At 35.4% G+C, this 21,882-nt stretch overlaps 2 protein-coding genes across 3 annotated transcripts; one reads left to right on the top strand and one right to left on the bottom strand.

Annotated features, from left to right (window-relative positions):
• The first annotated feature begins 279 nt into the window (after positions 1 to 279).
• On the top strand, positions 280 to 3,743 carry LOC130613333 (protein Jumonji-like). The gene is made up of 2 exons (XM_057434685.1): positions 280 to 1,415; positions 1,672 to 3,743. Exons 1-2 carry the CDS (start codon positions 310 to 312, stop codon positions 1,859 to 1,861), a joined length of 1,296 nt encoding a protein of 431 aa, XP_057290668.1. The 5' UTR covers positions 280 to 309; the 3' UTR covers positions 1,862 to 3,743.
• Positions 3,744 to 14,413: 10,670 nt separating this feature from the next.
• On the bottom strand, positions 14,414 to 21,440 carry LOC130613334 (elongation of very long chain fatty acids protein AAEL008004-like). 2 transcript variants are annotated; one of them, XM_057434687.1, is made up of 7 exons: positions 21,281 to 21,440; positions 20,070 to 20,329; positions 18,930 to 19,016; positions 18,800 to 18,856; positions 18,452 to 18,566; positions 17,675 to 17,802; positions 14,414 to 15,148 (listed from the first exon to the last, which is right to left on the bottom strand). In XM_057434687.1, the coding sequence occupies exons 2-7, from the start codon at positions 20,307 to 20,309 to the stop codon at positions 14,969 to 14,971; spliced, it is 807 nt and encodes a 268-aa protein (XP_057290670.1). In that variant the 5' UTR covers positions 20,310 to 20,329; positions 21,281 to 21,440; the 3' UTR covers positions 14,414 to 14,968. The 2 variants fall into 2 exon arrangements, with proteins under 2 accessions (XP_057290670.1, XP_057290669.1); XM_057434686.1 differs by lacking the exon at positions 14,414 to 15,148 and adding an exon at positions 16,635 to 16,989 and having other exon boundaries at positions 21,281 to 21,439.
• Positions 21,441 to 21,882: the final 442 nt, after the last annotated feature.

Below are 21,882 nucleotides of genomic sequence, written 5' to 3'. Positions count from 1 at the left end.
AAGGCTTGGATATATACAATCTACCAGATTTTTAGACAGTGAAATGAGAAAAGTCGTAAATTTCTACCACTTAGCAAAAAAAACTTTGAATCATAGGCCTATAAAAGATAAAGTCTGGACGTTAGTTTTTCATGCTTCTGGTACCATGGATGAAATTTATATTTGAATAACAAATTGAATTTTGGTAAATTAGTATCAGGACACTATATAAATGTTTAACTCTTTACAGTTTTTTAAGCGGCCGTATATATACATATATATAACTCACAACAATATTTTTTTAATTTTTATATAAATAAAGCTAAGACTATGCGAAAAACAAGAAAAACCTGTACAGAAAGACTTGCTATCTCAGAGGCGAAAAAGCAAAAAACATACCCTCTTGCACAGAGAAAGTTTGCGTCTGCTTATCCATCCAGTCCAAGCCAAAAGGAAGTTGAAACATTACCAAAAAGGCCACCTCCTAAAGCTGAAGATTTTATTGAATTTCTATGTGTACGTCATGCACCATTTATGTCACAAGAGTTGGAAATTTTTACAAAGCCACTTGTTACATCGCATTCCAACTCTGATGATGAACTTTTTGAAGACAATAAAATTGAAAATGTAAGTCAAAATGAAAATAAATTGCAGATGGATCTTGCGTTTAACCCTAAGGTGATATTAAACAATATTGCAACCCATAAAAACAAAAGTGATATAATTCAAACTGTAAAAGAATGTGATACAACAATGATGGATGTTACTATACAACACCCGGACTGTGAAGAACTTAAAGATTTTTTTAGTCTTGTTTGGAAACTTGCCCAGTCACATGAAATGGCATATTTAATTTCACCACCAAATGACTGGAAAACATCTTCCTTCATTCAAGATGATTTAAAGTTTTATGTAAAAACGAAACATATACACAGACTTCAAGTGTCATCTTCTGAAAGTTTTATAGCATTACACTGCATCAAAAAGCAACTTGAAAATGACTCTGTTACCAAATTCTCCTCTATCCCACAACTGGGTCTGTGTGAAATGGACTTGCCACTCTTACTAGAAACAGTGAAGATGTTCGGTGGGGTAGACGCAGTCAACAGTGATCAAAACTGGAAATTAGTGGCTGATCACATTAGTATACCTAAAACTGCATCCAGGAGAGTCTCAAGGTTGGAAGATATTTATTTAAAATATATTTTGCCATATGACTTATTGCCAGATAAAGAAAAGGATGATATACGACAGTTGGTTGAAGCAAATTTAGACATACTGTCGAAAATGCCATATGAAAGTGTTAGCGACAAACAAGTTTCATTGGTGACATTTCACAGAATGGCGTGCAACTGCCAAACAATGTATTGGAAGCAAAATGCTAGTGTTAAAGAGACTGAAAAACAGTTTTGGGAATTTGTCAGTGATGGAAGCAGGTATAATATGAGCACTCTGCCTTTATAGGTCACAGTCTCAATAGCTCTGAGAAGTAGTTGGTTTTACATCTCAAAGGAAGTTTAAAGTGTTTCTTAAATTTCTTTTTGACCAAAACTGATTTGTATGGGACTTTAGAAGACCAAACAAATATTTGCATGACATCAGAAAAGTGAGGTCAAAGTTCATTTTACTGCTTTCATTAATAGGAATGAACATGTAAATGTGAAATGTATATGCTCTAAAATTTGCTTTTAGACACATTGCAGCTGTTTCAGGTGAAATTGATCTAGCAGCAAACCCTCAATCATTTCGGCCTACAAAATCTAAAGGTTTTTTGTGTCTTCAAGACATTTATTTGAAACCGGAATCTGCCTTTAAATGCATGGGAAAAATACCAAGTAGGTTGTTGTATTGTTGTTGTCGTCGTCATATTTTGTGTGTATAAAAGAAATTAAAATCCAACAATTTTAGCAAGAGAAAATTTCTAATTCTGATTTGTGCGTGCATGCGAAATTTTACATTGGAGGTAATACTTCCCCTTTATATAAATTGTTGATAGGTTTTTGTATTAGTGTAAGATAAATAAATAAGAGCCCTGACACTATAGACTTTTTAAGCTTTTTGGGAAAAGGGTGAAGTCAATCATCATCATCATCATTCTCGGCTTAACGTCCGTTTTCCATGCTAGCATGGGTTGGACGGGGTATATTAATGACCCTCTTCCAATCTGATCTAGACTGTGTTAGATCTAAACTCAACTTCCTCTCTATCAAGTCTGTCCTTATAACCTCCTGCCAAGTCTTTCTCGGTCTGCCTCTGGGCTTTGCCCCAGGAACTATCAAGTCTCTACACTTTCTTACCCAATTATCCTCCTCCATTCTTTCCAAGTGCCCCAGCCAATTCAATCTTCTTATCTGGATAACATCTTTAATTCTACAGAGACTTAGCCTGCTTCTTAGCTCATCTGAACTCTTTCTGTCTCTTAGACTGGCATTACACATCCATCTAACCATTCTTATATCATTCCTTTCTAAACGGTCAAGATCTTCCTGCTTCACTGCCCATGTCTCACTACCGTACAACATAACACTTCTTACACAGGCCTCATACAACCTACCTTTTACCTCAATTGACAGGACTCTGCTAGTCAATAAAGGAAGTAACTCTCTAAACTTTTTCCAAGCAGAACCTATCCTGCAAGTAACACTTCTTCCAACACCCCCTTCACTGCCCAACATATCACCTAAGTAACAGAAGTTCTTAACTATCTCTAACGAGCCACTGTTGTACATCATTAAAGCTGGAAATACTTCATTCTCTATAATCTCACCTTTGCAACGCTTGCATACAAACTGTATGCCAGCTCTTAACCTTCCACTAATACTACTGCACTTCTTATGTACCCAATGCTTGCAAGTCTGACAAAAAATTGAGTTACTACCAACCCCTTTCCTGCAAACTCCACAAGGCCACTTTCCAACTACAAGGTCACACTTGGCTGCAATGCTACTTATCATGACTTTAGACTTTGCTGTGTTTACCTTCAGCCCTTTCTCTTCTAGTCCTTTCTTCCACTTCTCAAACTTTTCAACTAATTCTTCCATCGACTCTGCTATGAGAACCAAATCATCTGCATACAATAACTCCCATGGGCAACCTGTTCTGAACTCAATCGACAGCGCTTCTAAGACTAGAATAAACAACAAAGGACTAAGTACAGAACCCTGATGTACACCAACATTTACACTAAATTCATCACTAAGTGAATCGTTAATCCTGACACGACTTCTAGCATTGCTGTACATAGACTGAACCATCATAACTAGCCACTCATCCACACCTAATTTTCTCATAGCCCACCAAATAACTTTACGTGGCACTCTATCAAAAGCTTTCTCTAAATCTACAAAGGCAAAATAGAGATTCTTTCTCTTTCCTAAATACTTTTCCTGAAGCTGTCTGAGTAAAAATATTGCATCTGTAGTGCCACGCCCTGGAACAAAACCAAATTGCATCTTATCTATATCAATTCTTTCTCTAAGTAACTTATCAATCACTCTTTCAATAACTTTCATTACTTGATCAACCAACTTCAAACCTCTATAGTTACCCCTTTCTAATGCATCACCCTTGCCCTTGAAACAATTCACTATTACACTCGACTGCCACTCACTCGGAATAGCACCATCCTTTATAATCTGGTTAGCAAGACTTGTAATAAGCTCAACTCCAACATATCCAGATGCTTTTACCATCTCTGCAACAATACCTGATACTCCTGCAGCCTTGCCAATCTTCATTTTCCTAATAGCCTCCACTACCCATTCTGTCTTGATCTGCATGGCTGGCCCTTCTACGACATCATCATCAGACAAATTATCCTCGTCCCAATCAAACTCAGTGTTAAGCAACCTCTGATAATGATTCTTCCAAGCTACCCTTTTCTCCTCCTCTGTGCTAGCCAAAACACCTTCATCATTACGTATACACTTCTCACCTACAATATCTTGATTAGTCTTCTTCATTTGCTTTGCTATCTTGAGTACCTCATTGCGCTGGTCTTCCCTTCTTAACACATCTGCAAATCTGTTTCTCTCTGCTTCTGATTTTGCCTTATACACTGCTGTACGAGCCCGACGCTTAGCTTCTAAGTAAATATTTTTACTACCACCTGACTTCCACTCTTTCCAAAGTTTCCTCTTTTCCTTTATACACTGGTCAACCTCATTATTCCACCACCAGGTCTGTCTATGTCTAGCTGGTCCTTTCGTCCACCCACAGGTATCATCAGAAGCTTCTAGAAGACAATTCTTCAAAGTAGTCCAAGTACTTTCAACATTGTCACTATCACATTGACTATTGTAGGCTAACTGCTGAACTTTTGCACTAAATTGTCTTGCTACAATCTCTTCCTTCAGCTTCCAGACTTTTCGACGGGGCCTGTACTTTCCCTTGGCTTCTCTGACACTCTTCAAGATAATATCACAAACCAGCAACCTATGCTGGGAAACACACTCTTCCCCCGATATAACTTTCACGTCCTTCACCACTTTCTTGTCTGACTTTCTAACCAAAAAGTAATCTATCTGTGTCTTACAACCACCTGACTCATATGTTATCAGCCTACTCTGTCTCTTACTGAATGATGTGTTGCAAACCACCATGTCCGTTGCCATTCCAAACTCAAGCAATCTCTCCCCTTCCTTATTTCTGCTCCCAAATCCATAGCCTCCATGCACACCTCTATAACCTTCAGATGACTTCCCAACATGACCATTAAAGTCGCCGCCCACCATGACAAGTTCAGTGTCTCCAAACTTTGATGTGACTGCTATTAACTCATCATAAAACTTATCTTTATCTTCCTCACTGAGTCCACACTGTGGAGCATAAACTGACAGAAAAGTGACAATCCTATTACCTATCAAAAACTTTATCACTATAATACGACTATTAACACGCATAACATCTATTACTTTTTCTACCCACTTCTCTGCAACGAATACAGATTTTGAAACAGTTTCCTTGTTCAGCTAAATACTATCCTAATTTGAAGTCCAACTATATGTAGTAAAAAATACGCCCTCCCCCCCCCCCCCCCCCCTGAGTGCCGCGTTTCTATTTTTCCGTTTAAAAAACTTGAAAAATTAAGAAGAGGACTAGGTCAATTTGTATTTAAAGTAAATGTTCTTATGTAATAAATTTAATAAAGTTATGTTTTAAAAATTGTGGATAAGTTTATACTGCTTTTTCTGTATTCATCCACTTCAGTGTTTGAAACCTTCATGTCATAGATTCACAATTTTTTTTTGCTACTCAATTGTTTGTTTTTTAAACATTTATATACCATCCAGGTGATAGTGCACGTTTGTATATTTTCCTTTTCCACATGGCATTACATTACTTCCCCTTAATGAGCTGTATTTTTTACTACATAGCTATATATATAGCTATATCACATTTGAAATTTTCTTAATATTTCACAAAAATTAGCCAGTTTTTAGCTGCCGAATATTGCTATACACTGACAATTACAAATAAAGTTAAATTCCCTTGTAATACCCAGTCTGGACTGATAAGGCTTGGATATATACAATCTACCAGATTTTTAGACAGTGAAATGAGAAAAGTCGTAAATTTCTACCACTTAGCAAAAAAAACTTTGAATCATAGGCCTATAAAAGATAAAGTCTGGACGTTAGTTTTTCATGCTTCTGGTACCATGGATGGTCACAGTCTCAATAGCTCTGAGAAGTAGTTGGTTTTACATCTCAAAGGAAGTTTAAAGTGTTTCTTAAATTTCTTTTTGACCAAAACTGATTTGTATGGGACTTTAGAAGACCAAACAAATATTTGCATGACATCAGAAAAGTGAGGTCAAAGTTCATTTTACTGCTTTCATTAATAGGAATGAACATGTAAATGTGAAATGTATATGCTCTAAAATTTGCTTTTAGACACATTGCAGCTGTTTCAGGTGAAATTGATCTAGCAGCAAACCCTCAATCATTTCGGCCTACAAAATCTAAAGGTTTTTTGTGTCTTCAAGACATTTATTTGAAACCGGAATCTGCCTTTAAATGCATGGGAAAAATACCAAGTAGGTTGTTGTATTGTTGTTGTCGTCGTCATATTTTGTGTGTATAAAAGAAATTAAAATCCAACAATTTTAGCAAGAGAAAATTTCTAATTCTGATTTGTGCGTGCATGCGAAATTTTACATTGGAGGTAATACTTCCCCTTTATATAAATTGTTGATAGGTTTTTGTATTAGTGTAAGATAAATAAATAAGAGCCCTGACACTATAGACTTTTTAAGCTTTTTGGGAAAAGGGTGAAGTCAATCATCATCATCATCATTCTCGGCTTAACGTCCGTTTTCCATGCTAGCATGGGTTGGACGGGGTATATTAATGACCCTCTTCCAATCTGATCTAGACTGTGTTAGATCTAAACTCAACTTCCTCTCTATCAAGTCTGTCCTTATAACCTCCTGCCAAGTCTTTCTCGGTCTGCCTCTGGGCTTTGCCCCAGGAACTATCAAGTCTCTACACTTTCTTACCCAATTATCCTCCTCCATTCTTTCCAAGTGCCCCAGCCAATTCAATCTTCTTATCTGGATAACATCTTTAATTCTACAGAGACTTAGCCTGCTTCTTAGCTCATCTGAACTCTTTCTGTCTCTTAGACTGGCATTACACATCCATCTAACCATTCTTATATCATTCCTTTCTAAACGGTCAAGATCTTCCTGCTTCACTGCCCATGTCTCACTACCGTACAACATAACACTTCTTACACAGGCCTCATACAACCTACCTTTTACCTCAATTGACAGGACTCTGCTAGTCAATAAAGGAAGTAACTCTCTAAACTTTTTCCAAGCAGAACCTATCCTGCAAGTAACACTTCTTCCAACACCCCCTTCACTGCCCAACATATCACCTAAGTAACAGAAGTTCTTAACTATCTCTAACGAGCCACTGTTGTACATCATTAAAGCTGGAAATACTTCATTCTCTATAATCTCACCTTTGCAACGCTTGCATACAAACTGTATGCCAGCTCTTAACCTTCCACTAATACTACTGCACTTCTTATGTACCCAATGCTTGCAAGTCTGACAAAAAATTGAGTTACTACCAACCCCTTTCCTGCAAACTCCACAAGGCCACTTTCCAACTACAAGGTCACACTTGGCTGCAATGCTACTTATCATGACTTTAGACTTTGCTGTGTTTACCTTCAGCCCTTTCTCTTCTAGTCCTTTCTTCCACTTCTCAAACTTTTCAACTAATTCTTCCATCGACTCTGCTATGAGAACCAAATCATCTGCATACAATAACTCCCATGGGCAACCTGTTCTGAACTCAATCGACAGCGCTTCTAAGACTAGAATAAACAACAAAGGACTAAGTACAGAACCCTGATGTACACCAACATTTACACTAAATTCATCACTAAGTGAATCGTTAATCCTGACACGACTTCTAGCATTGCTGTACATAGACTGAACCATCATAACTAGCCACTCATCCACACCTAATTTTCTCATAGCCCACCAAATAACTTTACGTGGCACTCTATCAAAAGCTTTCTCTAAATCTACAAAGGCAAAATAGAGATTCTTTCTCTTTCCTAAATACTTTTCCTGAAGCTGTCTGAGTAAAAATATTGCATCTGTAGTGCCACGCCCTGGAACAAAACCAAATTGCATCTTATCTATATCAATTCTTTCTCTAAGTAACTTATCAATCACTCTTTCAATAACTTTCATTACTTGATCAACCAACTTCAAACCTCTATAGTTACCCCTTTCTAATGCATCACCCTTGCCCTTGAAACAATTCACTATTACACTCGACTGCCACTCACTCGGAATAGCACCATCCTTTATAATCTGGTTAGCAAGACTTGTAATAAGCTCAACTCCAACATATCCAGATGCTTTTACCATCTCTGCAACAATACCTGATACTCCTGCAGCCTTGCCAATCTTCATTTTCCTAATAGCCTCCACTACCCATTCTGTCTTGATCTGCATGGCTGGCCCTTCTACGACATCATCATCAGACAAATTATCCTCGTCCCAATCAAACTCAGTGTTAAGCAACCTCTGATAATGATTCTTCCAAGCTACCCTTTTCTCCTCCTCTGTGCTAGCCAAAACACCTTCATCATTACGTATACACTTCTCACCTACAATATCTTGATTAGTCTTCTTCATTTGCTTTGCTATCTTGAATACCTCATTGCGCTGGTCTTCCCTTCTTAACACATCTGCAAATCTGTTTCTCTCTGCTTCTGATTTTGCCTTATACACTGCTGTACGAGCCCGACGCTTAGCTTCTAAGTAAATATTTTTACTACCACCTGACTTCCACTCTTTCCAAAGTTTCCTCTTTTCCTTTATACACTGGTCAACCTCATTATTCCACCACCAGGTCTGTCTATGTCTAGCTGGTCCTTTCGTCCACCCACAGGTATCATCAGAAGCTTCTAGAAGACAATTCTTCAAAGTAGTCCAAGTACTTTCAACATTGTCACTATCACATTGACTATTGTAGGCTAACTGCTGAACTTTTGCACTAAATTGTCTTGCTACAATCTCTTCCTTCAGCTTCCAGACTTTTCGACGGGGCCTGTACTTTCCCTTGGCTTCTCTGACACTCTTCAAGATAATATCACAAACCAGCAACCTATGCTGGGAAACACACTCTTCCCCCGATATAACTTTCACGTCCTTCACCACTTTCTTGTCTGACTTTCTAACCAAAAAGTAATCTATCTGTGTCTTACAACCACCTGACTCATATGTTATCAGCCTACTCTGTCTCTTACTGAATGATGTGTTGCAAACCACCATGTCCGTTGCCATTCCAAACTCAAGCAATCTCTCCCCTTCCTTATTTCTGCTCCCAAATCCATAGCCTCCATGCACACCTCTATAACCTTCAGATGACTTCCCAACATGACCATTAAAGTCGCCGCCCACCATGACAAGTTCAGTGTCTCCAAACTTTGATGTGACTGCTATTAACTCATCATAAAACTTATCTTTATCTTCCTCACTGAGTCCACACTGTGGAGCATAAACTGACAGAAAAGTGACAATCCTATTACCTATCAAAAACTTTATCACTATAATACGACTATTAACACGCATAACATCTATTACTTTTTCTACCCACTTCTCTGCAACGAATATGCCAACTCCTCCATATCCATCACTATTACCAATCCAAAAAAGCTTATACCTTGCCCTCCTACCTTCCACAAATCTCACTGAAGCTCCTCTCCACCTAACTTCCTGAACACAACACATACCAACAGATCTACGTTCTAACATTTCAACTACTTCACCTGCTCTACCTCTCAGAGTACCAACATTTACACTAGCCATCCTCAACCTAGTGTTATCTACCTTGTGATGTGATAGCTGGGTAACGGTCTGACGATGCTCACATCTGACATCTGTCCTACCGTGCGCGACACCTTCACTCCTTAGAGTTCCAGCCCCGTTTACGCAGTTTGTCTGATTAACTATTCTTACGGCCATTAATAAAGAGTTTTGGCATTGTTTTACAGCTGGATGCCCTTCCTAGCGCCAACCGTTCACAGACCGGACTGGGTGTTTTTTAAAGTGACACCATCACTATGTGGCATTTCATGGGACTTCCACAATCGCCCCTTTAAACTAAGGTATGGTGGAGGACGTTCAACTCCTCTCTTGTCTCTTAAGGAGACCCTTCACCAATGACCTCAAATAAATTTTGAATGGTTAAAAATTTGGTGACCTGTACAGAAATGTCATAAAGCGTAAAAGAAAATGATTACACAGCTTTTTTATGAGAAACCAAAAAATGTACCAGTAGTTAAGGCTATATACCACACAAGTCTCTTGTGATTTTTGTACGAAGAAGTCCCCTTTAGTTGAAATTTGTAAAATTTGAGCGTATTCCAACGTAGAAGTAAGGAACAACAACTACAATTTAAAGTAAAGTGAAAGATTACCTAACGTACAAGAGACAATGCATTATTCAGTCAGTAGCTAGTCTCCTTTTTTTCAGTAAATAAACTGTTGCAGTAGCAAAGTATGTTTTTTATCAAAAAATATTCAGAGAAAAATATGATTGGCTGAAATGAGGGGTATTTAGATTCATATCGTAACCTGCACATGTAAACCTGATTTGCTTGTTTCTGGGTAGAAAAACAAATGTCATTGTGATTGTGGTGATACTCTCGTCACACTGAAATCGAAGTTGTAAAACGGGACTGTATAGTTGAAAGTTTTTTAAAAAAAAACGGATTTTGTATCATATCCCGATATACCGCAAAACCCTGCCTAGTCATCTCAATGTGGAACGAAAATCATCTCGATTGAGAAGAATAAACAATGGAGTTATCTTGAAAGGAGATGTCTGCTAAAATTCGCTCAAACAAGTCTCATCTTCGACATTCAACAGCATGCCGAAGAGTATACGAGAGGAAGGAATTTTTAATAAGTTTGTAATTAAAGTGAAGGAATATTTATTGGGACATTAGCCTGCTTGTCGTAGATTCATCCTGCTTTTGTCGTCCCAGCCTCTTTCTGTTCCTTCTTATCATGTTTTACTTGTTAATGCTTGAATTATTCTATTTTTAACCTGTTTTTAACTCGTATACTTTATATTTTATACTTTTAATTTTCTGACAAATAGCGATGTAATGTCGATGTGCAGAAATGTATTCATTAAAAAAAATACTTTTAGACATTCTTTTTTAGAAAATTTCCAAGATTTTTTTGTATTTTGTGCAAGTAAATTCTTAGATTATCCTTTTATTGAAATTTGCTGAAGCAAACTTTGATGGATGCGTAGATTTTTAAAAGTTCGCCTAAAAAAAAATGATGTTAAAATAAAATAATTGAAAAAAAAAGAGATCATTGTTGTTAGCATTACTGTTTTTTTTCTTAAACAGGTACATTTGAAAAAAAAGTAAAAAAATGAAAAAAATATCGCTAAATAGTCAGATTATTAAAATGCAGGGAGTTAGCGTAGCCTTGTCAAATTTGTTAGTTTTCGTTCCATATTATTGAAAACTCTGTGTTATTTCAACCCCAAGTAAATTTCCGTGCCTGGTAATTTTTATGAGAAAACACACACGCAGCGTATCAAAACACATTTTTTTTTCTAGGAGTGAGTGTTCCTGTTCTTTATTTGGAAAGCGTATTTTGGACATCTGATTGGCGCAAAGAAAAACATGGTTTCCATATGCTCTCCTACATGCATTCAGGAGCAGACAAAATTTGGTACATCATCGCAGAAGAGTCAAAGCGTCTGTTTGAAGAAATAACTGTAGGAAAATCGAGGCTAAATAATCCAAAGACTTTAATAGCCGCTGGCTGCAATGTTGTTCGATTCGTTCAGACTGAAGGCCAGTATGTTGTCGTCAAGCCTGGTTGTTACTACTGCACTATCTCGACCGGGTATTCGTGTTCGGAAACTGTCTCCTTCGCATCGCACGACTGGTTTGCGTCGCCTTTCTTTCTGTCGTATGAACCAAACCTTAAAGAGCACGTGATAACAAAGATGACGCTGAACAATGCTGTCGAAGAGGTGAAGAAGTGTCAATGTCCACACTACGGGAATTTCATACCGAAACTCCAAGACATGTGTAGCCTTTTAGAGGGACATCTTCAAACGTTTTTAACCAAAGGCGTTAAGGAAGTGTCTTGTTTAAAAGGCAAATCTGCCGTGCTTAGAACGTGTAGCTTCTGTGGCGAAAAGTGTTTTTTACTCTCTGCGCGGTTGGATAAAAACGACGATTGCTTGTGCGTTAAACACACGTTGGACATGTTAGAACGAAAGAAATTGCAAGCTGGCGATGTTTCTCTCGAAGTTGTCGTTACTGTCGATGGGTTGAAAAATTTGGTTAAAAAACTTCAAGATAAACCAAGTAATAAGAGAAAGAAAAAAATTTAGTCTGATTTTCAAAATTATTTATTACAGAGTATTTACTTTAAGCGCGGAAACTTTCACGGAGAAACTTCATTTCACAGATTTTAGACTTTATGTCGCGAAATTTTAAAAAGTATTGATTCGTGAAGGTTTGTGAGCGCGAAAAAAAAGCAAGAATGGACGTTTTTGTTCCAATTTTATCTTTTGATAATAAAAGTATGCGTTCTAGTTTTATCTTTTGATAATAAAAGAATGCATTTCAATGTTCAATCTTTTATCTTCCAAGGTTAACTTTTGCTTATTCGGAAAAATTAATGACGGCTAAATTTTCTAAGGGTGTCGATTTGAAGTCTTTTAATGTGGCTTATTTACTGAAATTCGCAAAATGCAAAAATTTTGCGAACATTTCTATCCGCGAAAGTTTCTGTACTGAAAATATCTTTGTGGCATATTTTTACATCATTTATGTAATCCTAATTTGACGTCTTTTTATCGTGTTTTAAATTAAAAAACTTTCTAAACCTTTGGAGCCTGAACCCTACTTTTCGGCAAAAATTTCTCTCAGTTACTACTTCTTCAATTTGATCTGTATTTTACCAGCGGGTATAGGCCCAAACGCCTCATAATAGCCTCATAAAATACAACGTATTTGCCTATAGAAAAGAAAGACTTTTGTTTGCATTTATGAACTTTCAAAGGCTTTGAAATGCTAAACACGCGAACGGTCAACCTCTCCGTCCAACAGTTACGTTGTGATGACTTGCGAAAGATTTTATTAGCGAAGTGTAAAGATCCGAAAAATTTTTATTAAATCGTAAAAAAAACTAGCCTTTTTGTTGTACAATATGAACTCTAGATGCGGATGAGAATTTGACATTCACTCTCATTGTGGGGTATCTTGTGAAATTATGTATGTAGTAGTTACTTTACTGTCTGCTACCTAATAGGAGGGGAGTGGGAGAGGGACAGGATATTGGAATATACAGTGTGGCTAGGGTAGTTGTCAGCTTGGGTATACTCTGTCATTTTTTTGACAACTAACTCAGTGGCTCCACAATTCAGAGGCTCCACACATCGTCATAAGCTCAACACTTTAACAGAGCCTTCACATCATAACGCGTGTTCCACATTTAAAAAGTTGCTCCAAAGCGCGCCTTTATATTTATATAAGTGAATCAGTCGCTTTATTATTATTTCAATTATTCTGCGGTAAATTTTATTTCAAAAGAAAGATACCAGCAACAAAAGATATGTACTTTAACTCACAGAAAATACATGGAAATAAGGTACTGTTTTTGTGGCGTTAATCTTGAGGTGTGGCATTTAATTGAGAGCGTTGTCTATCCGTATTTTTAAAGCAGGAAAAAAAGGCTCTTAAACTCCCTGCAATCACGTTGATAAATTTCGTGTGAAAATCACAAAAATCTAAGAATGAACCAGCAAAGGTATTTTTGCTTTCGTAACATAAAACATTTTGTTATAACGAAAAATAAGTAATCGCGAAATGCAACTATGAATGATAAATGGAAATTCTTTGTATGGCGGTTTACCCAGTTAAATATATTTTCCACGCAAAATGCGAAATTTCCAACTTCTTAGCAAAAACTGGTAAGCAGAAGTTCGATGTGGAAAAAAGTTCACCACTATAAAACATTGGTAAATGTCTGCCTGAACTTGAAATCTGATTATAGTATTCTCTAATTAGCGAACAAAGTGTCCGCTAATTATAAGAGTCCGCCTTTTGGAAAGTTTTGCAATGTAAGCTCAAAATTTGAAGAAAAAGCGATTTTGTATACGAAATGTGTAACTTAAAAAATTAGCAGGTACTGTGCTCAGACACGAAAAAAAGAAGAAAACAAGTAAATTGAACGTATTATAATTTTAAAATAACAAACAAATATCAGAATCATAATATCAACTAAATTAACGAAAAGATTTTTTTAAAAAACTTTACTTGCAGAAAATATATTGTTGTTTTAAGTTCCTGACTCGAATAATAATATCGAATAATTTTAAAAAAATTTAATAATAATTTTCGAATAAGTCTGTCTTTAAGTGAGGATCAAGAAGTTCCTTCTACTATATTAAATAAATCTTTCAAGTTTATTAATTTATCAATCATGGTCAGCCCTTCATGCGTGGTGATCTTCTCTTCAACGTCATCATTCTCAAAATTGTTATCACTCTCATCAGATGAAAATGAGGCTGTAAAAGCCGATATTTCTTGTAAAGTTTCAAAGTGTTAAAATAAATATTTTAAAATTATTCAATTTTCATTATTTTTGTATGCTGCTCCCTAATTTTTTAGATTGTCCGGTAATTGGAGAGAAAAAAAGTCTATAGTTGCCATTTCGTGCAAAAACAATTGTGCGCTAATCGGATCAGAAAGTTTTTTATCAGACTTTGACCAGAAAACGGCCGGTGCATGGACTAAGTGTCCGCTAATCAGTGGTTTCCGCCTTTTAGAGTGTCCGTCAATTAGAGATAAAACTGGAACCTCGTCCCCAAATTTCGTTGTATGCGCGGAAATCGGACATCTTGAAATTAAAACATAGGCAGTTTGTTCGACTTTATTATTTTATACAACAACAATGGTTAATCAACAAAACATAAACTATTGCAAATTCAATATATACTGCAATAAAAATAATAATAATAAAAAATCAATAAAAAATTAGTACACATTACTTCATAAAGCTTGCCTTGATTAAAAATGACAAAACACTGGGGATGAATACAATAAATCAAAACTGATAAATACTAACTACTAGGTAATAAAATATATATGCTTTAACAACCCAGCTTCCAGTGCTCCCAAGGTTTAGTTAGCAAGCATCGGCAAAAAGTCTTGGAAACGAGGATGGAGCACTAAGAAGAAAGGTTGTCGTTGCAAAAAACGCTATAAATATTCTCCTTCAATATGTAAAAACACTTTACTTTCTACTTATGATGAAAAACAGAAGTTGTTCCAATATTTCATCTTTGATTTCGAATCCACCCTTTATTCTGGCAAAAAATGAGCTGGCATCAATTCTCAAAGAACAAAACACTTGATTTACAAATTATAGAAATTAAAGGTGATAAAATTATATTCGCATATTGTCTATAGTTGGTTACTCTTTTTTCTCGACATTGCTTTTCTTACTATCACTGTATGAAGATAAATAAAACCGGCCAAATAAAAACAACAATGAAAAAACGAATAAGCCATTCAATTTTAAAAACGGCATCCAGTAATCACAATCCATGCGTACAGCGTTCCAGATGTACGTACAAATCACAGCGAATTGAACCTAGAAAAAAAACCACACTTCCCAAATAGCTACACAATTTTATTTTGTAAGAACGTTAGATTTGAATGTGCTTATTTTTTGTCAACCTCGATCCCAGGTCTTGTAGAAAACACTAAAGGCCCCGTGACTGAGGTTGGCTTTTTGTAACATTTGTCTGGATGGATTTAAATTTCAATATAAAATTGTGCGGTCGGATATACGGATGGGGATACAGATTTTACAAAATTGTGAGAAAAAAATCGTGTCAAAGTTAAGGCACATCTATAGATAGCATATTATTAAAAAGGCAAAAACTGTTCGAAATTTTTTGCTTTATTCTGTAGGAATACCGGAGTTATATGTTTTTTAAAATTTGGCAAAATTTTAGCAAAATTTTAGAAAAACAAGAAAAACAAAGGTATCATTTCATTATAAGCCGATTGTTCTCTGACTTTCTTAGTGTAAAATCGAAAGTTTATAAAAACTTTTCACGAGTTGAAATATTATGCCGCGCAAAGCAAACCTTGTTGGCCAGAAAACTAAAATAATTTGCAATCACCCTCCCCCTTTGTTATTTCGCAATATGTGCAAAATTATTTTGTTATCACGTTCTGCAGTGTCTTATTAGGAGAGGAACTTTAATAAGATTACACAACTTATTTAATTATTTTAAATACCGCTTATTGAAACTTCTCCTTTTTTAATTATCATACGAGTCTAAAGTTCACTTACTACACCATTATTTTGTTACAAAGTGCAAAGTACACAAAAATTATCCCCAAGCAAAACACGATCTAAGATTATATATTGTTATTCTCCTTGACGCCTTCTCATATTTGCATTCTTAGAAATATATTCTTTATAAGTAAATTTTGAAGATCTGCACAACTTTACATAACAGGAGTATTGAACATAAGTTGCTGGTTCTTGTGATTTCAAACGCCTGCTTTGATCATTTACATTTTTCTTTTTTCATCCCTGCACTCTCCTAGGAGAGAAGAGGCAGAGAGCAAAAAGAACATTGACACAGAAAACGATATTTTAATGTCGTGGAGGATAAAAAGTTGTTTATCAGGTCTTTTTTCGGAAGTTCTTCCAAATTTTCTTACGCTCTTACGTTATTCAAGATTTAACAATTTCCGTGAAGTTATGTCATAGGTTTTAAAAAACGCCGACACTGCATTTCTTTCTATAATCAAAGATGAGATCAACCTTAAACTACAAAACTTTGCACGTGTCCAGATATCATTAAGAGCATAAGTCCATATAGGGATATCTATTTATGTACGTTGGCAAGGTAATACAAGAAAAAGAGTGCAGGTACACGGTACCTTAGGGGCAAAGTTTTTAGATCCCCTTTGCAGTGTATCTTGCATGATTTTAATTTTTCACATTTAATTTTTATAAGCTCTTAAACATTAATAGGCCACAAAAAACTAATCCCATTATGATATGGTTTATTAAGAAAACAAAACAAAACACGGGGTACATAAAAAACAAAAACAAGTTCATATGCTCTTGCTGTTCTTCATTAAATATCATTTTAAAAATGCACAATAATGTCCGTAACACACTGCATAAAGAGTACAAGTCGCGTCAAAGTTTTCCATTGTTGCTTGTTAGAAAAAGTTTATCGACCAGATCCAGTTGCGATTATCACCTCAATTACATTTTTCTTTCTCCAATTTCGACTCTTCCAGCTTCTTCTTCGAGTTGTAAGCAGTTTGGTAGAAATGGTTAAAAAGCCAAAATAAGGAGATCATGTAGAACCAGTGCAGCCACAAAAAGAACGAGACGATTTCTTTATCAGTCTTGTATGTCATCGAGTTTGAACAGTACAAGAAGATTATTACGAACTGGTACTAAAAAAAATAAAAATATTTGAAAAACCTTATTCTGGTAATTTATTCGCCAAACAGTAAGTCTCAGCAAATAGGCTACGCACCTTGTTGTGTATGTTGCTATTACAAAAAATGGAAAAAAGGCTGTCTTCATTCTCTCCGTGCATTGATTTGCCGAGACTTATCATTTCCGCAAAAGCGCAATTTGACTCTGTCATCAAAACAAACAACAGTAACATTTATACATAAAAATGTTTGATATAGTTAAAAAAGTGCATGAGAAGGAAAGGAATGAGTTAACTCCTAGCAAGGGAGATGGTTCCTGCATTTTTACTGAAACTAAAAGAGATAAATCTAATACAGGAAGAATACAGCTCTGTACTTAATTAGGGATCTTTAAGGAAAAGAACATCTAGGGCATAGAATTCCTAGAGTGTCATTTATTTTTATGATATTGACACATTGAATATTTGTAACATAATAACAATTTTTTTGTGATGTAATCAGTTATAAAATTGGTGACATTTTAGGCGAGGTTCTGGTCGATAAGTGTGGTTTTAGAACATGATGAAAACGATGTCTTTACTAGTAATTTCAACAGAATGCAATTGTCCTTTAAATCACGATACACTTTTCCCCTGGGCCTGCGTTTACGTCTAATGCACCATGACCCGATTCTAACAAATTAAAGAAAGGTTTTTCCTACCATTTGCATCCTTGTTAGGTATTTCTTCCACCATAAATATTTTTGCATGTGTGGTCCAAACGCTGCCAACATGTAATACGTATACATCAATGTATGGATAAAGCAATTCAACAGCGGTCCCAAATAAGCTGAAAACAAGAAAAAACTAGTAAAAAAATCATTTTCACCAGGTTAATGGAATTTTAGAGCAAAAAAATGGGATATTAGGATTATTCAAATACACATTTTGGGAAATTCATTACTAAAGATAATATTTTAAGAGGACATGCAAATTTAATGCTTCAACAAAATTAAGTTTATGATGGAATCAAAATGAAACAACAATATTTATCAACCTGAATTATACAACTAAAATAAAATATATAATAGAATAGAAGTTTTAATCTAAATCTGATAATAGTAGGTCTTCTGTTTGGAGCTCTTGATCAATCAGTTCCAATATGCTGGTCTTATCGAATTGTCATAAAGTCTATATTCCATTGAGTATGAAATGGTTTTATCACCTAAAGTTGGTAACCACATTTATTAAAAATAAAAAATAAAAAATACATTATAAACCAAATTAGGGCAAATAAAAAATTTGGACATAATTGTATGCATAAAAATTCCGACAAATAAATTTTTGGACACACATTAGTCGGAAAATAAATATGTCCCAAACTGATTATAGATGCGTCTTGAAAATTGTCATGTTGTAGAATTCCCAACTTAAAATATACCTGCTAGGCAATATTTGTAAAATAAAAATCCATGTTATTTGATAACAAAAACACTTACACACTCCACCAGGAACAAATTTCACAAGAGTCCATTGCAAAACAAGCATGGAGACGTGATGATACACATGCAAAAATGAGATTTGGTTATTTTTTTTGCGCACTACGAAGAAGAACTGAAAAGAAAGCCAATAGAAATTCACATAGAGTGGCAGCAACGTTGTTCACTGGCAATAACACTTACCCACAGTTACACTCCAAACCAGTCCTTTTACATGCATTGTAAAAGGACTGGTTTGATCTCAAGGAAATACTGAAGTTTCTATACAGCAAAAAAATTTCATATATTTAAATATTTGGGCTAGGCCTAAACTTTGCTATAAAACATGAAACAAAATAACCAACTTACTGTATCACAAAACTCTATCAATTTGGAAAAGAAATACAACCAATGTGCGTTGACCAGCTGAAAAAAAGGACGATCATATATCAATCATAACCTTTACATAGTAAAAACAACATCAAAAACAACTTCTTACCCTTATAGTTAATGGAGATGTGTCAGTTGGTACAATGTCTTGACAGAGAAGATTAAAATCAGGATTAAGAATTGTTGTAGCAAAAAACTAATAAAGAAAAAAAAAGGTTTGTTAAGCATTACCTCATCAATACAATAGAAGTTTGTAAATTTCTCCACTTTTTATAAGAAACTCACGCAATGGCTCAAGCCTATTAAATTTCTGCAAATTTGAGTTTCCAAAAATTACTAAACTTTCAAACTGACAAGGAAAAGTTTCTAACAATAGTTTAGAGCATATAATTGTTTATCGTGAAACATGTGCTGAAACATAAGAACTCAAACTGAAAATTCAGATTAGAAGCTCAAAGTGTATATTCAAAGTTCATAGTATATATATATATATATATATATATAAGGATAATGAGAGTGGATTATCTGTTTTTCATGCAGTGTGTTTTAATTCGCTTTAAAATATAAATGTGCTTGGGTTTTATAATAGACAAAAACAATCAAAGACCACAGTTTTAAATGCTTTTTAATGAATGGAAGTAGAATCCATCCTTTGCAAAATACTTTAAATATTTAACCAAAACATAAAATGAGTAACACCCTCAACAAAAAAAATATAAACTCAAAGGAACGATTCAATTAAAAAAAAAACACTGGCAAATTTATTATGGAGAGTCTGACAACAATGAATTTTGTTTTAATGATGAAATGAAAAATTGTATAATGTGCTGTTTTAAGTACCAATCTTGCAAAAAAAATTCTATAAAGTTTTGAAAAGTTCTTCTTCAAATAATTTGCTTCTTTGAGAATTTTTCAAACAATGCTCATGCATTGCCAAATTTTGTTACATTTACCAAAGGTTAATTTCAAGATTTTTTTGGCAAAGTTTGTCTTGTAGCTGGTGTATATGCTATATCCAGAAGAGAAAATTTATGAAAAGAACAACAATACAAAACCAGCCATTCTAAAGTTGGTACTAAGTAATTGTTGAGGGGAATGTTGATGTGTTAACAACAACACATTGCTGAAAAGAAATCTATTTTGATAGCATGAAACATGCAATTCACAACAGTCATTTGTCACTGATGTGAATTGAATTAGATAGGTAGGCATAAAACATTTGATTGATTTTTGAGTACTAAATGCTTACCTCCCACATCATGTATATTGACAATACAACTGAAAAACAATTGTATCCAATCAAAACATTTCGTAATTGCAGGGGATTTCGCTTTTCCATAAACTTTGGGCCATACATTACCATTACCAAATAAGCAACTGCCGGAACAAAGACATACAGGGGGTCTTTGACAAGTGGAAGGTGTGCAGATCGTGCATCTCCATTTTCATATAGATAGTAATAATAGTCAACAATTCGTTGAATGACCATTTTGCAGGACCGTTTTTTCTCTAAAAAATATAGATACCAGGACTAGTCAGGAATGGCGTGTAAAAGCGACCACATCCAGTCAAAATAGTGTCAGATGACTCAAACACTGAATATTTTTGACATCCACCTTATTGTTTTTAGTACTTTTTTAATGGTGCATAGAGGGATTACACAAAGCTTAAGATAGATAGATAGATGTGCATATTTTACATGGCTAGCCTCACAAATATCGAGGGATATACCCTGCCTATTATTTCCAGGAGGGGCCATGGCGTAGATGGCCCCTCCTGGAAATAATAGGCATCCAACGGCCCACACAGTGTGCCATCTTCCCAATTTCCCTCACATGGCTTGGGTTAACCCGGGGCTATGGTAACATTCATTCGCCCATGTTGAATCGCCGTCAAGAGGAATCGAACCCGGTCTCCCGCACAGAGTAGGAGAGCTATAACCACTAATCTACGGCGCCACAATTGGATTAATTGGATGGTCAATCCACTGGAGACATTATCTGAGCATGTGTAGTTGTTTTGATTTTGCTGCAAAAAATTCAAACTGCCAGAAAGTGAAAACAGGTCCTACTTCCTTTAAAATATTTTGTTGTAAACTTTTGAACTAATTAGAATGTAGCTAATCTTCAATGTTTATTCTTAGAAAAACTCATTACTGGAAAGAATTTGAATGTTTTGAAATAAACTGTTTTGTTCTTATTACACAAAAGAAATACAATTCATTGCCTAATTCGCCATTCAAATCCCGCTTTGTGAAAATCCTATTTTAGCTCTGGCTAGCTAGATATCAAGTATAATTCTAGCTAAGCAAGTAGGTAATAGTCTGGTTAAGCTGAGTCCAAACAAAGAAAAAAACTGATGCATACAACAAAAAATCTTCAGACAAACACCTATCAGCTCCAGAGCTTCATGAGCTCCAGACTAATCATTTGTCAGAAGTTAAGCTTCAAAGATTCCTACCGTCAATGGAATTCCTGCTTGCAACACCTCTAAATTGTGCAATTCCCCAAAGGCTGCTCGTCTCTGGGTCCACCTCCTATAAAGTGTACCACACCGGGTTGGCCAAGGTACGTCCGCGTAGTGGCCTCCTTCGTTATTGATATATACTAACCTCGTCCCCAGGAATTTTTTTAATTTTTTTATTTCTTTATTATATAATATATAATATAATATACAATTATAATCATCATCATAATAATAATTATAATAATAATAATAATAATAATAATACAATTATTCCTCAGGAATAATTGCTTCCAAACTCTTTTTGAAAGTTTCTGGGTCGGGTAACCTTTTACCCAGGGCCTTTTCTCTCTTACCGTTTGACGCTCTCAGGCGGCAAGAAAATCCTTTGCGGGTTAAATCCAGTTAATAGACTTACTCTAATCTTTCTCTTTTTTAGAAGTTATTCACCAAAACTATAGTTAAAGACTTGTTTTCTTGAGACTGTGCAAAAGGTGGGACAAAGTCTGATACCCTCGACCCATGCCCATGAAAGTCAACCTCGTCCTTAGGACTTTTTGTCTCTCATCGGCGCTGCGCTTATTGATAATCTGATGAAG

The sequence above is a fragment of the Hydractinia symbiolongicarpus genome, chromosome 10, assembly GCF_029227915.1.
Source record: "Hydractinia symbiolongicarpus strain clone_291-10 chromosome 10, HSymV2.1, whole genome shotgun sequence".
Taxonomy (NCBI): domain Eukaryota; kingdom Metazoa; phylum Cnidaria; class Hydrozoa; order Anthoathecata; family Hydractiniidae; genus Hydractinia; species Hydractinia symbiolongicarpus.
Note: the sequence above shows the minus strand (reverse complement) of the source record. Positions and strands in the feature narration are given on the sequence as shown.